This window comes from Alligator sinensis, unplaced genomic scaffold (genome assembly GCF_000455745.1).
Source record: "Alligator sinensis unplaced genomic scaffold, ASM45574v1 scaffold575_1, whole genome shotgun sequence".
NCBI lineage: Eukaryota > Metazoa > Chordata > Crocodylia > Alligatoridae > Alligator > Alligator sinensis.
The window spans coordinates 2,002,917-2,016,080 of NW_005842051.1; the positions used below are offsets into that span (position 1 = coordinate 2,002,917).

The 13,164-nt window shown below is 36.7% G+C and overlaps 1 protein-coding gene across 4 annotated transcripts in view; it reads right to left on the reverse strand.

Moving 5' to 3' along the window:
* The window catches only part of PAM (peptidylglycine alpha-amidating monooxygenase), a 166,660-nt gene extending 156,764 nt beyond the window's left edge, over nt 1-9,896 (reverse strand). For all 4 annotated transcript variants that reach the window (XM_006022903.2, XM_006022900.2, XM_006022899.2 and 1 more), the window contains exons 1-2: nt 9,390-9,896; nt 8,026-8,146 (exon numbers count right to left, since the gene is read on the reverse strand). In XM_006022903.2, coding sequence (XP_006022965.1) covers nt 8,026-8,146; nt 9,390-9,481 — 213 coding nt within the window. In that variant the 5' untranslated portion in view covers nt 9,482-9,896. The remainder of the gene's footprint in view (nt 1-8,025; nt 8,147-9,389) is intronic.
* Between the last annotated feature and the right edge of the window lie 3,268 nt (nt 9,897-13,164).

Consider the following 13,164-nt stretch of genomic DNA (forward strand, 5'->3'; position numbering starts at 1 on the left):
GGTCAACATATTGGCTTGCTAGCCGTATAAGAGGCTTGAGCGGTTTCCGCCCAAGTTGGAGGAGGAGAAGGAGGACTTCACATCTCGTGAAGAACTCTAAGTGCGCTGTGGAGCTTAATGAACCCAGCGTGTGCCTTAAAAAGGATACAGGGGCCTGATCAACCTCTAGCCTCTCCCCGTCGCCGCCTGATCCCTCGACGTACCCTTCCCTGCGCGCTCGTGAAGAGTCACCTTTCGGATTCTCATCGTGGTATCCAGAGCTCTTCTCGGGTTATTTCGTCAGGTTGATTCGACGGGCTCGCTGTTCTAGAGCTCTCAGCCGGCCTTGGACCAGAGTTCGCGGTTAGAACTCTTGTCCGCTCTTCTTCTTTTCTATCTGTAACTGCAACGCAAGCAAGTTTTCCTGCCTGCACCGCGACCATCTACAGTGTAAGTAAAATAATCTTTAACCAACCGCTACGCGTCCGTGCCTAATTCTAGTCCGCTGTGCCGAATTCCCTGACCCATGTGCCAGGGCTGCTTGCCACAGCCCGCCGCGCGCCCCCGAAAGCCTCGGACCGCTCCCGCCCCGCACACTGCCAACTGCCACTGGACAGCCTGCCCCCTTCCCAGCAGGGAAGAGGACAGGCTGTCAATGAATGGGCTTTGCAAGGAGGGGATGTGGGGGGAGGGGATGTTTCCATGAAGTAGCCAGTTATACATCAATCTGGAATGCAGGTAAATAACATAAGATGATGTTTAAGGTCCCTTCCAACATAATAATTCTAATGACAGGCAGGAGGAACATCTGTATAGTCCAGCTCTGGGGCTATTTTTCTACCAAAAGAAATTTCTTCCAATAGTAATGAACACCTGTATGCAGACTTAGATTAAACTGAGAGGGGGGGGGGGGGCTTCCTAACTGTAAGGACAGTGGAAAAGGTTGTCTTAGGAACTTACGGAATCTCCTTCCTTACCAGAGGTTTCCAAGAAGTGGCCGACTATACATGAGTCTGGAATGCAGGTAAATAACATAAGATGACTTTTAAGGTCTGTTCCAACATAATGATTCTAATGGCAGGCTGCAAAAGTCATCTCTGCATCTCAGTTAACTCAAGTATACTACTAACTGGGATAATATGTTCAGATCCCTCCTTCAAACATGATATTGTAAAAAATTCATTACTTTCTAAGTATCGTGGAGTACACTGAAGAAAGTGCTACTTATTACCAGCTCCAGTTCACAGGCTACTACATTTTATAACCACAAACTTGAATTCACCCTGCTGTATTCTTGCCCACTTCATCAGTTCACTTAAATAATTCACAAAAACTGATGGCTTTAATGATTTTCAAAGAGTCATTTCTCTTTATTCATCCTTCAAACTGCCAGTGGTTGATACTTATCTTCCAGTTAATGGAGATACTGCTATTAATGAACAAAATAGCCTCAGAACTGCAAATGTCAATTACCCTGTAATTTTTTGTCATCATTTCATATTAGATTATATACAACATTACTGTGGATGTTCACAACAGCAAACAGCTACTGGCTTGCCAAAGCTTGCAGTTAGCATACAAAGCAAATGGTGTTCCTTATTGTCTGTTTACAAACTCTTATGCAAACGGCCCTCAACTTGCCTGACGGTTTTTCAGCTTTCATATTAAATGTTTTTTATTGATCCCCTATCCCTCCTGCTTGTGTATTGTTCCTTTAAAAACTAAACTAAACAGGACAAAAACCAACAAAGCAAAGCCAAAACAAAAAATAATCCAATTATCTACTTTTGTTCATTCTCTCTTTAAATAAGATCCATGCTTACTTATGATTAAACTTGTTTTCAATGAGGTCATCTTTGTGCAGTGCTACCACTTCTGTAATTGTGCAGAATAAGGAATGGACAAAGAATAGCATACTAAAATTATTATTTGTTGCATGTTTTAGTTGCCCTTCTCCCAGTCAAATCCCACTGTGGGGAGGATTTGGGACAATCATCATCTGAGAGTATCTGCATAATTAGTAATAAATACTGTAGATGATCTAAACACTATGGAGTCAGTTTTTACTTTTATGAGAGGAGGTATCACTCAAAGTCACCCATGAAAATGTCTATCAAATTGATAGGGAAAATATATCACTTCAGATTTATTAGCCTAGTTAGGAAACTATTCTGTTTCATTTATTTCCAGATTTATATTGCCTGAATTTATACTTCAGTGACCCTGTTCATGAGGACTGCAAAGGAGGGGGGTCAGGAACCAAATGGCCAGGACTCAGAGGCAGGAGTCAGCCCCCTCTCTGCTCAAGCTACACCTGTACTGGTGCCAGGGGGTAATCAGAGCCATCATACATACAAGGATAGAAGTCTTAAGCAAGCAGCTTAGGGTTTCTCCTGGTGGAAAACAGACACAGCTCTACTTTTTCTTTTACCAGCACCCAATAAAAGACAGAAGCTCAGAGACCTCTATGGCTGTGAAACCTACTCAAAATGTATTTAATCTATTGAAAAATGGCAAATGAGGAGTCTGTAACCCACAATTTTATCAAGAGAAAGAAAAAAAATGGTATTTTGACTTGAAAAATTCTTGTCAAGACTTCCAATAAAAGAATACAGTTTTACATTTAAACTATGTAGTTTTCATGCATAGGAGTAAATTAATGAAAAGTTAAAGCTACCATGCAAAAGCTAATGCCATAAGTCTGAAGTCTGTCTAAGAAAATAACAGTTTAGGTTCTTTTGTGCATCATGTGAAGCAGTCAGGTCAGCAAGTCACAGTAGTAGAAACTGAAAGATGGGACAGTTTTCTGAAGAGGTTAATGGGAATCCCACTTTTGAAGTCAGAGCCAACTAAAGGAGGAAACTCCGACAACATGTCTCTAAACTGACAAATTTAACATAATAACCCACACCACAGCTAAATGCTTGGATACAAAAGTCTAAATGCTTAGCTCTTTCAGAAACAGTAATCTGTTCTACTCAAGGCATGAGGGAGCAGAGAACAGTTACTTGATCAAAAGCTTTTTGAAAAAGACGTCAAGAAATCAAACAAAGATACTTCAGTACAGAATTCTTGCTATCACCTGAAATTCTGCTTCCACTCAACTAATTATTTTTTTCAACCTGCCAGATTGATGTGGATGTCAGATGCCTTAGTGTAAGGGATACCTTGCTTTCCCAAACATAAGAAACTTGCAAAAAAAAAAATAAAAATCTACAGCTATCTCATCTGCCCTCCAATCCCTAAGTCACTAATTCTAATTCACAACTGAATCCGAGAACCATCCTTTAAGTTATACATATATTCACACACTATACACACATTTCTGACCTCCTTGGACATTTCCATAGACCTAGTAAATAAAGAAACACTATTAAAAAACTGTCACCAGAAAAACTAATAAAGCAGCAGTTTGATATCTGGTACCTTGCCATGAAAGATCTGAATTGTCTTTGACCAACTGCATTGCAAACATTATTCAGGTAACATTTCAAAATGTCATTGAGATTTCATAATTTGAGGCAAGTATCCACAGTTTCCCTTTTCTAAACAGTGAGGAAGCATTTGTAGGATTATGTAAGAAACCCTCTTATAAAGAGCTCAGTTCTGCTGTTATGCTGAATGCTGCAACTCTCAAGTGGTATGACTTTAGAGGCTACCAGGCATTTTTTCATTTGACATCACTTCTGATACGCAAATGAGTAAAAGTGAATCACTCTCAAACCCTTTCTATACAAGCCCGATTTTGACAGTTTCTCAGCCACAGCTGCTTCATAAAGTATGGATTCTGGCTTTAATTTCTTATACATGCAACAGAGAAAAAATAGTCAGGAAGAGAAATGCAACAGATGGGGAAGGCTTGAAGTCAGGTTAATTCCTGAACACATTTCTATGTATTCTTTTTAAAGAGAAAAAAACCCTCCAACCTTTCAATACATCATCTCTTCAGCACCTTTGACTTACAAGCTCTAAAATGTTTTTTTTTCCAGTTACTCTAATTACTAATGCTTCTAAGGACTCTTGAGCAACGGTGGGAGGACGGTGTTGCTTATTGTTAAAGATTTGAACCACAACCCATCGGTGGCTGACAGACTTTAAAATTATCGGTATTCTAGCAAAATTCTTGCTGCTCATGAGTTATTGCCAACTCATAATGAGACCCAGCCCTGGTAGAAGTCCTAAAGCTCAATACAGAGCCATGTGTTTTTGTAAAGGCAAATATAATCATACATTTAGGAACAAAAGAAGTAGGCCATATTTATAGCATGAAGGGCTGTACCTTAGACAGCATTTATTGTGAAAAAAACCCATCAGAATCAAAGTACACAATCAACTGAATACAAATTGCTGTTGATATTATTGCCAAAGGTGTTATTTTCATCTTTGGATAAAAAAAAATAGGGATACATCATATATAAACAGGCATTTCCATATTAAGAGGGATTTAGACAGCCTTAGCAAAATCATCATTTTGGTGTCAAAAGACACTGGAGATTTGGAAAAGGTTTAGATAAAGATCACTAAAATAATTTAAGGCCTGGAAACATGCTTTATAGTGAAAGACTTAAAAAGCTCATGGAAGAGAAGGGCAAATGGCAACTTGAATACAGTCTATCACTACCAACACAAGAAAAAGACATAATGTAGTCTGACAGCTGGTAGCTGAACCTAGAAAAAATTCTAAATGTGAAATAAAGAGACAATCTTTTTTTGACAAATAAAGATAGCGGGGTAAATAACCACTGAACCTGCTTGGAAGGGATGTGATAAGTCAGTAATTCTGTACCAGGGTGCTGTGGTCCTTTCAAGGATGCCACACGGTGCCACAGTGTTAGAAGTTAGGTTTGCAAACATGGTTCACAAAATAGACCCAGAGATTTCACACTGAAATCCACAGTTGTGGGATTCCTGAGTTCTTTGCAAGAGAAAAATTGCTCTATTATTTTTCTGGAGTAAAAAAAATAGTAACAACTAGGAGCTGGCACTTTCCCAGGGGTGCCTCAAGTCTAAACAGGTTGAGAACTACCGTGACAGATTCTTCACTGTAGTCTTCTGATGAAGATTAGCCATCCTAAATTATATGCTTTAGTTTGCTCACAAATTACTAGCAAAATGCAAGGCTATATACAGTGTAGATCAGTCAGGGGATCATAATGTTCCCTTCTGTTACTATAATTAAGAATATTTTATTCAAATCTATACTGCTCAGTAGATTTAAGTGAGTAGCATGCACACTTTTTAAAATTTCATATATAATTATAAAAAGTCTATTATAAGATAATGCAGTACTCCATAGGTAACGTATATATTGTCCTTTTTTCCTTTATCTCTTTTTTTTTTTTTTAAAGGAGGAGACAAAAAATCATTATGATAGAAATGAAAATACTTAAGATGTTTAATCAATAGAAAACCAACTTTGTCTTGCTTGTGCTGATTTTGTTAGCTTCTGAAATCAGTTTAGTCTCTAATAATCAATATGGCAGCCCTAAATTTTTGTTTAGCTATATTCCTGAATGCTTTTACTCCCGCACCATTACTTTTCTATCCTTTATGAAGAACATAAAGCTAGGAAAAGAAAATGCTGCCTCAAAGGGATAAATATTACTCAGATTAAGAATCTGATTATTAGAATTGCAAAAGTTACCAATTGGTTTGTTACAAAATTATAGAATAAAACAATACAGCAGATTTTTTTTCCAGAGAAAAATCAAGGCTTAGAAATAAATAGTATTTACCCATATGCCATATTGACATGTTTCCATGGGTACTAAGCTTGCTTTCCAGAATTTTAGGGATTTTTACTACAAATTTAAATCTCTGGCTGTTAAGCATTAGAAAATAAAAGCCTCAAGAATGTACCCCAAATGTAACTAAACTAGCTATACATTTTCAAAAGCCATAACTCCAAAAGGTGAAACCATACAATTCTGTTCATGAAGGGTTACCTCAGATGCTCAGTGATGATAAGCTGAGAATTTTGAGTTAGCTATTTTATTCCTTAAAAATGAAAGAGGTGGTAAGAAATAAGACTGCTACACTATTTACTGTAAGTAATGACTCATTTTAGCATTACAAGTTAAAGATGTTTAAGATATAACCCACTTTGTTTCCTTCCAATCACGTAACAGCCAAGCAACAACCCAAACTACTCAGCTGGATCCTATCTGGTGACATGAGATGAGCCTAATCTGCAGGTGAAACTTGGAAAAGCAATACATACCTCTTTTATCCCTAATCTGACTCCTAGGAAAAACTTTAACAATGTCCTTACATACCCATTGAGATGGATGACTTTAATAGAAAGTTTGGCACCGGACACGCGTTCATTGAAAACACAAGTCAGCAGCTACTGGGCCAGAGCCAAAGTCTCCTATCCTCCAAGAGGCAGAAGAGAGTGAGATAATAAGAGTGATTACATGTCTCTCTCTCCTCCACAGGCACAATGGAAGACTTTTTTTCTCCCATTTATTCTTCCATACAGCAGCAGCTGAGCACACTTGAGTTAGATCTGCTGGTCATCACATCACAACTTGAGAAGATAGAAAATGAATGTTTTCAGTCACAGGTCAAGGCTTACCAATGTCACCATGATCAAAGACAACTTTCCTTCATCATTTGGGTTTTTGACGTTTCTTCCTCCCTCCTCCCATTAAAGTATACTTACGCTATAGGTTATTGCTTATTTTTGCATGCCTGTTCACAAATAGATAAGGGGGGTTGACTAACTTTTATATTTGAGCTATATTTTTAACATATGCCTAAAAGGTTCCTAGACATGACTTCTCCATTGGTATTCTTGTGAAATTTTAGATCAAAAGCATGAAGAGAATTACCTCTTCAGAGCTAATCATGTTTATACTCTCAACTAATGGCCCTCGTGCTTATATAACGTAGACATGCGGAATTCTATATGAGCAGTTTGAAGAATTTCCTGGATTTCTTTGTCCTTCTAAAAGAAGGAATTTAAAATATTTTTATGCAGTCACAGATGCCCCAGCAACAATTTTATTTCTGTTTTGCAATCATTAACATGATGCTGCTGACTCCAAATTATATGTTCCAAAGGGGTGCTCCCTGATAATTGAAAGCCTTATATTTCCTCAGTATTTTTGAAAGTGCTATCTGCAACAATGAGTCATCATCTACTGCAGCACAACATCCTGTTCTTTTCATGCCTCTGCAGCCCTTTAAAAAGAGAAGTACTATCTTTTAATGACACACACAATTCCCTGCACTGCCTGGCTGCAAAAAATAATTAATCATTGTTTATCATGCTTAATGAAACTACCTGTAAACATGACAGCAGAGATTTTCATTAATTTATATGAACCTTAAAAATAAGTTACCCTTTTCTAAATGTATCATATGATTGCATTATTATTCCCTGCAGTGTTGTCATCCTGGCCAGCAAACAGTAAACAATTCATACTGAAAAGAATACATCTTTTCAGGTATTTCACTGTCATTTCCTAAACTATTTCTAGCATCAGAAATGTTACATCAAATGTACATTAGGTAAGCTGTATTCTACTTCCTTCCCATCCAGCTGCCAGTTTCTCCAACAATAACAAATTTACAGATTAGATCCTGTCACTGTCACTGCATCCACCAAGGCAGCACCCCATCTCTAGGGACTGGTGACAATGGGTATATCTTCATGTCAATTATAGGACTGTATAAATGCATGCCTTAGTAGCACTGCTGGAGGTTTATTAAAAAATCATTTTTCTCACTTAAATGTATCCTACATTGCCATGGATCTTACTCTATTGATACCCCAAACTCTTCAACAATTCGGTTTATAGAAGATAATATAGTGTGAATTAATTTATGCAAATGACAAAATGTTCTCTCATTTAAAAGTTCTCTCTTTTATTCAGTATTATAGACTCTTCCCCAAGGAATCTTTATTTCTATGAATATAAATAGAGCCATAAAGTTTAGCCTGTTGCTTTTTAAAAAGTTACCAATGCTGTAAGTAAAGTTCATTTCCTCAGCTTTTACCATACAATGGATAGGTACAATAAAATGCCGTATTCCTCTCACCTGCTTTGGAGTCACCCCAGGCATGCGAATGTCCAATGCAAAATCTGTCAGACCAAGAGGAATCACTGGCCTGTTGTTTCCAAGGCATTCATTAGAAAGAGACCTGGTGGTATCTTTATACCTTTAAAAGAAGGGAAAGATTGTTTCAATATCCTGATTAGAAGTGATTTAAAAGTTTAAAAAAATTAGAGAAAAACAATTCAGATTTACAGAATCTGATTTTCAGAAGATCTAAGGAAGCTTGACACCTAACTCCCACTGACTTTCAATCTAATTTGGTTGCCAAGTTCTCCATATTCAGTCACTGAATTGTTTGGAGACATTCACATGGATAACTTTAAAAGACTGAACCATGTAAATAAGCATACCATAAAAATCAACCATTATATATATATATAGGTAAAAAATGTACGGTAAATGCATATATGGACATATTTTCCTCACCATGCCAAAACATATCACATACTGCTGCTATTCATTTTGGATAAACAACTATACATAGTTCTAAAATTGAGTTAATGTTTGACCAAAATAAAATTTCAGTTTTTCCCTATCCTTCACATTTTGAGGATTTCAATTCTAGAAGTGCAATGGTTAAGTTACAACTGGTTGCTTATCTACCTACAGTATCTTCCAAGCCAGCAAACAACAGTACATGTTACAACTCGGTATGTGGGCATCAATGGGGTCTGTAATGAGTGCTTCATACAATTGATAAAAGGCAAATATTTAATTCACTGCTAAGCAAAACCATAAGGCAAAAACATCTGAAATGTGATGCAAACTGACTGATTATTTAACTTGGTAATCATGGGGTATGCACTGTATATACAGTGCTGTGTTTTTGAGCTCTCTCAGTTTATTTCCTCCCCACCCCTCTTCCATATACACACTACCCCCAAAGTTCATTTGCTTAACTTGGTATTCAAGACTTAAATAAAAACAGATTCCTGATTTTAAACCAGTTGATTAATTTCACCAAAAAGGTACCAGTTCAGCCAGCATGCTTAGTACTGGAGCAGGTACAATATATTTGTTCACTGTGTAAAGTCTCAAAAACACCTATGGTTATATGCAAATCTCAATACATTGTTTTATCCATTTGTTATGTAGATGATCCATATTTTAAAACACCACTGTAATAGTACAATAGGTTTCCTGTCTTCCAAGACTGGTATAGCAAATGTAATTTCAAGAACTGCAGACAATTTCAGTTCAAAAGTTAGCCACAAAGCAAAGCAATCTATTTTGTCAATAAATAATTTTAGGTAGCAGATACTTTTTAGAACTTGCACTATTCAAAGTGATTGCATCACTACGAAGCATGCACTGAAAACACCAAAGATATTTTCTGCATAACCCACCTCTTAAAGACAGAAAGTGGGCTTCTGTAACCCAAACAGCTGTTTTGAAAAACAAGGAACAGTATTAGCAGGTTGTTAACGAGGCCAGCCATGTCCACCCTGCTGTTCCTGGCCCGATTAAGGGAGCAGAAAAAGGGCAGTGCGGCTCTATCGGCTGTGATCCTGACAATTAGGCAGCAGCAGCAGTATCAATTCACTACTTCATTATTGTGTGCTCTGCAGGCTTCCTACAGCTTTTGACAGACCATCTGTCTTGGAAGGTGACGCACTGTAAATCAGGAAGGTGGATGATGCTATGTTGTCTTTATTATTAGCTGCAAAAATCAGTTGAGGAATCTTCCTTTGCAGATAGGTGACACTGTACTTTTTTGTCCAGTTAAGGAGCTGAAGCGAAGTGGTACTCCTGATGCTTTCCCCTTGCTGTACTGCTAAACCTGCAGGTTACTTATCAATTCACAGTGACAGAGGCTCCAAGTGGCATCACAGAAACCAGCGTCAGTCATCCTTCAGAACCTGTAAAAATAGAAGCAGATAAAGAATGACTAACACATTACAGCATTAGTCCTCAGCAAATCCCTGCTGAGGGTTTTTAATACATTAGTACTTTCATAAGCTTTAGCCCAACCCAATGAAGAATGCACCAAGTCTTGTTGATCTCTCGCTCCCTAACATACCAATACAGAAAAAATTAAAAATCCTACATTTTTTAGGTTGAGAAAGTTAGTCAAATGCAAGATGCCAAGTAGCATGTGAAAAGATAAATACATACTTAGAACCAGCAACGTATCAGGAAAAAAAATACAAGAAAAGCATGTTATAGTTTATATACCTATGTACACACACAGTTTTGCAATCTGACAAACATGGTAGCAGAAAAGAACCATAACAAGCATTAAGGGTTATAAATAATCTTTTTTTTTATATTGAAGAATATCTGCAGCTATTGAAAATTTAGAAAATCAAAACGCTTCATATTACAACAACATGTTTAACACACAGCAGAATGGTACCCTGTTCATTCAATGTATTATTGAAATATGAAATAATATCCACTTTCATTAATTTTTTTTTTTTTTATGTACTGCATGTATCAACTAGCTGGGAATGGACAAAGGGTTTAATGAAAAGTTACTTTAGGAACATTAATAGGTGTGTGATAACAAAATGTAATGCAGGCAGATAAACCAGGCTTGTATAAATTAAATAAATATTTGGATATTTTGTATGTTAGTGCAATATTGGCCAATATTATTCACTACTTGTTTTAATAACTTTAGGTGATGAGGTTCTTATCTTTTTTTTTTTATTTAACTAATTTTTAACAAAATTAGGACATGTCACAATGAAATAACTGGCAATAATGAGGCTGCTTGCTAGGTTGTTTTCTCCCACCAACACTCTGGGGTGGGAGGGAGGTGTTCTATAATGAATTTTTCACTCCTAGAAGGCAAACATCCCATCTTAAATACAGTACAAAGGGTTTTAAAGTAGGATTCACAGCTTTCAATAAAACAAATGTGAAAGAATAAACTATTCATCAGTCACAAGATACTAGTTAAGAAGACTCATAAAACAAAGTACAGAACTAAAGACCAAAATAAAGAATTTAAATGCCAAACAAGAATTCTGAAATTAAACATTCAATTTAAATCACTGTTAAATGGTTTCCATGCCAATGTGATCCAGATAACATGAAGTGAATAGATATCTAAATGAAACAAGAGTGCTCAAATGGACACTAAAAGCCACTCTGGCAACTTGCCAGTTGCTTGATGGTTACACCTGATTTGCATTCAATTTTTTATACAAACTATCAAAATACAGAATCTTTTCATTTCATGACAAGGTAATGTCCATCACCCATGGCTTTCTACTTATGAAGAGGGGTCAAAAATTTATGCACATTAGCAGCGATGCGCACACTTTTTTTTTTTTTAAAGCTAAAATAACATTTCCTACCCTCAATTTTGTGATGCAAGCAATCTTCGAAGGTAAACCGAAGGGATGCAAAAGTAAAACACAGGGACCTCTAGTACTAAAATTAGCAACATCCATCAAAACAAGACCTGTGAGAGTCATGCCTCAGACAAAGATTAAACCCATCAAGAGAATGCGGAGAATGCCATAAATTGAAATTTGAAGTGTACAGTTATGCATTAATAACTGCAAAGCATCTCCACAGTCCAACTGACTGAGAATTCTAGTATAATATTTAAATCAGACATTCTTTAAAAAGCATTTGTGCTTATGTGCTTCAACTTAAATTCAAAGTTTAGTAAGAAATCTTTTATGAAAAACAATTATAGCATTTTGTCCTCTTCAGAGTGAGGCTATAATCCACCCCCCAAGAAAAAACACCCCCCCAACAAAATAAAAAAAACCCATGATTTCCCAGCGAGTTGTTATTGAAGCTTTTATGTGCTGCCATAATATGACACACTATATTTTAAACAGAATTTCTTCAAATGCGCTACATTTTCTTTGTATCATTAATTGCAAAAGTCAGAGGCGAAAAACACCTAAGGAAAGATTTAGATACCCATACCTCCATAACTACCCAGTATGCGAATATTTGGCTCCCTACTAGAAAGAACCCCCCCAGGTACAACATGCAGAGCAAGAAAACCAGTTTGTCCCAGACTTAGTAGGTGGTATCAAATTTGATAAATATTGGTATAAATGTTATGATTTTTCTTTAAATACAAGAATGAACAACCTCAATCTTTAAAAAAAGTTATTAGTTATTAAATAAATCTTTTCCCCTATAAAATCACCTTTTCAGCTAATAATTCTGGAATTTGTTTTAACTGACAAAGAGAAAAAATCTCTTAAGGATTGACATTCACTTTCAAGAGCTGAATACCCCATTGGTCCAAGATAAGAACCCTGAAAGACACAGAGAGAAGTATGGAATAAGTTCCAGTTGAGACTAAATTGCCCTGCTATCGTTACCTGTTTACTGTGGAATAAAAGTAGGTGACTACCATATCAGTTGTTCTACAGTAAATCCCTACCCACCCATTAAGTCCCTGATTGTTTGTCCATATCTATACAGAATTTCAGAGTGTTAGAAATTATTCCCCCAAAATCAGATAATCTAAAATCTGACAAACTATTTTCAGTAACAAGTATCTCTGGAAGATTGTTATCTTTAAAAACAAACCAACCAACCAACTCGCTATCTAAGACTGTTTGAAGCAATCCTGGTGAGCAAATTCTAGGTGAAGATTTAACTAAACTCTTCTGATAAATGTATTCAGCAACAGTGCCTCCCACACCTGAAGCACTCAGTACCTTCAAACATACAGTTTTCCTATATGCGGTAGGTTTCAATGTTCACTGCAAATATGTTTAATTCTTCAATTCGTGCAAACAACTAGATTAGATTTACATTAAGGGAAGCATGCCTTAAAAGCATGAGACTTCACCACTTTCAGAGGAATGTTAGGTTAACAAGAGCCATATAAAAAATAAATCTAGAAGTAAATAAAAAATCTAAACAATTAAATCTTAAAGATGACCTCAGAGTAAATTTGAATCCAACATATGCATCTCCTACTTAAACAACCAAAGCCAAACAAAAGGTGCACTAAGTATATACAGCCTTGAACTATATAAGGGGCAAACATCAGGGGCTAGGAGAACATCTATTCACTAGAAACACCACAGGGGAAGACTAGGAATAATGGTCATAAACTGATAGAAGATCGCTTCAGATTACCAGGGATGTGCAAAATACAGCCCATGGGGTGGATCTGGCCTGCCAGCCCATTCT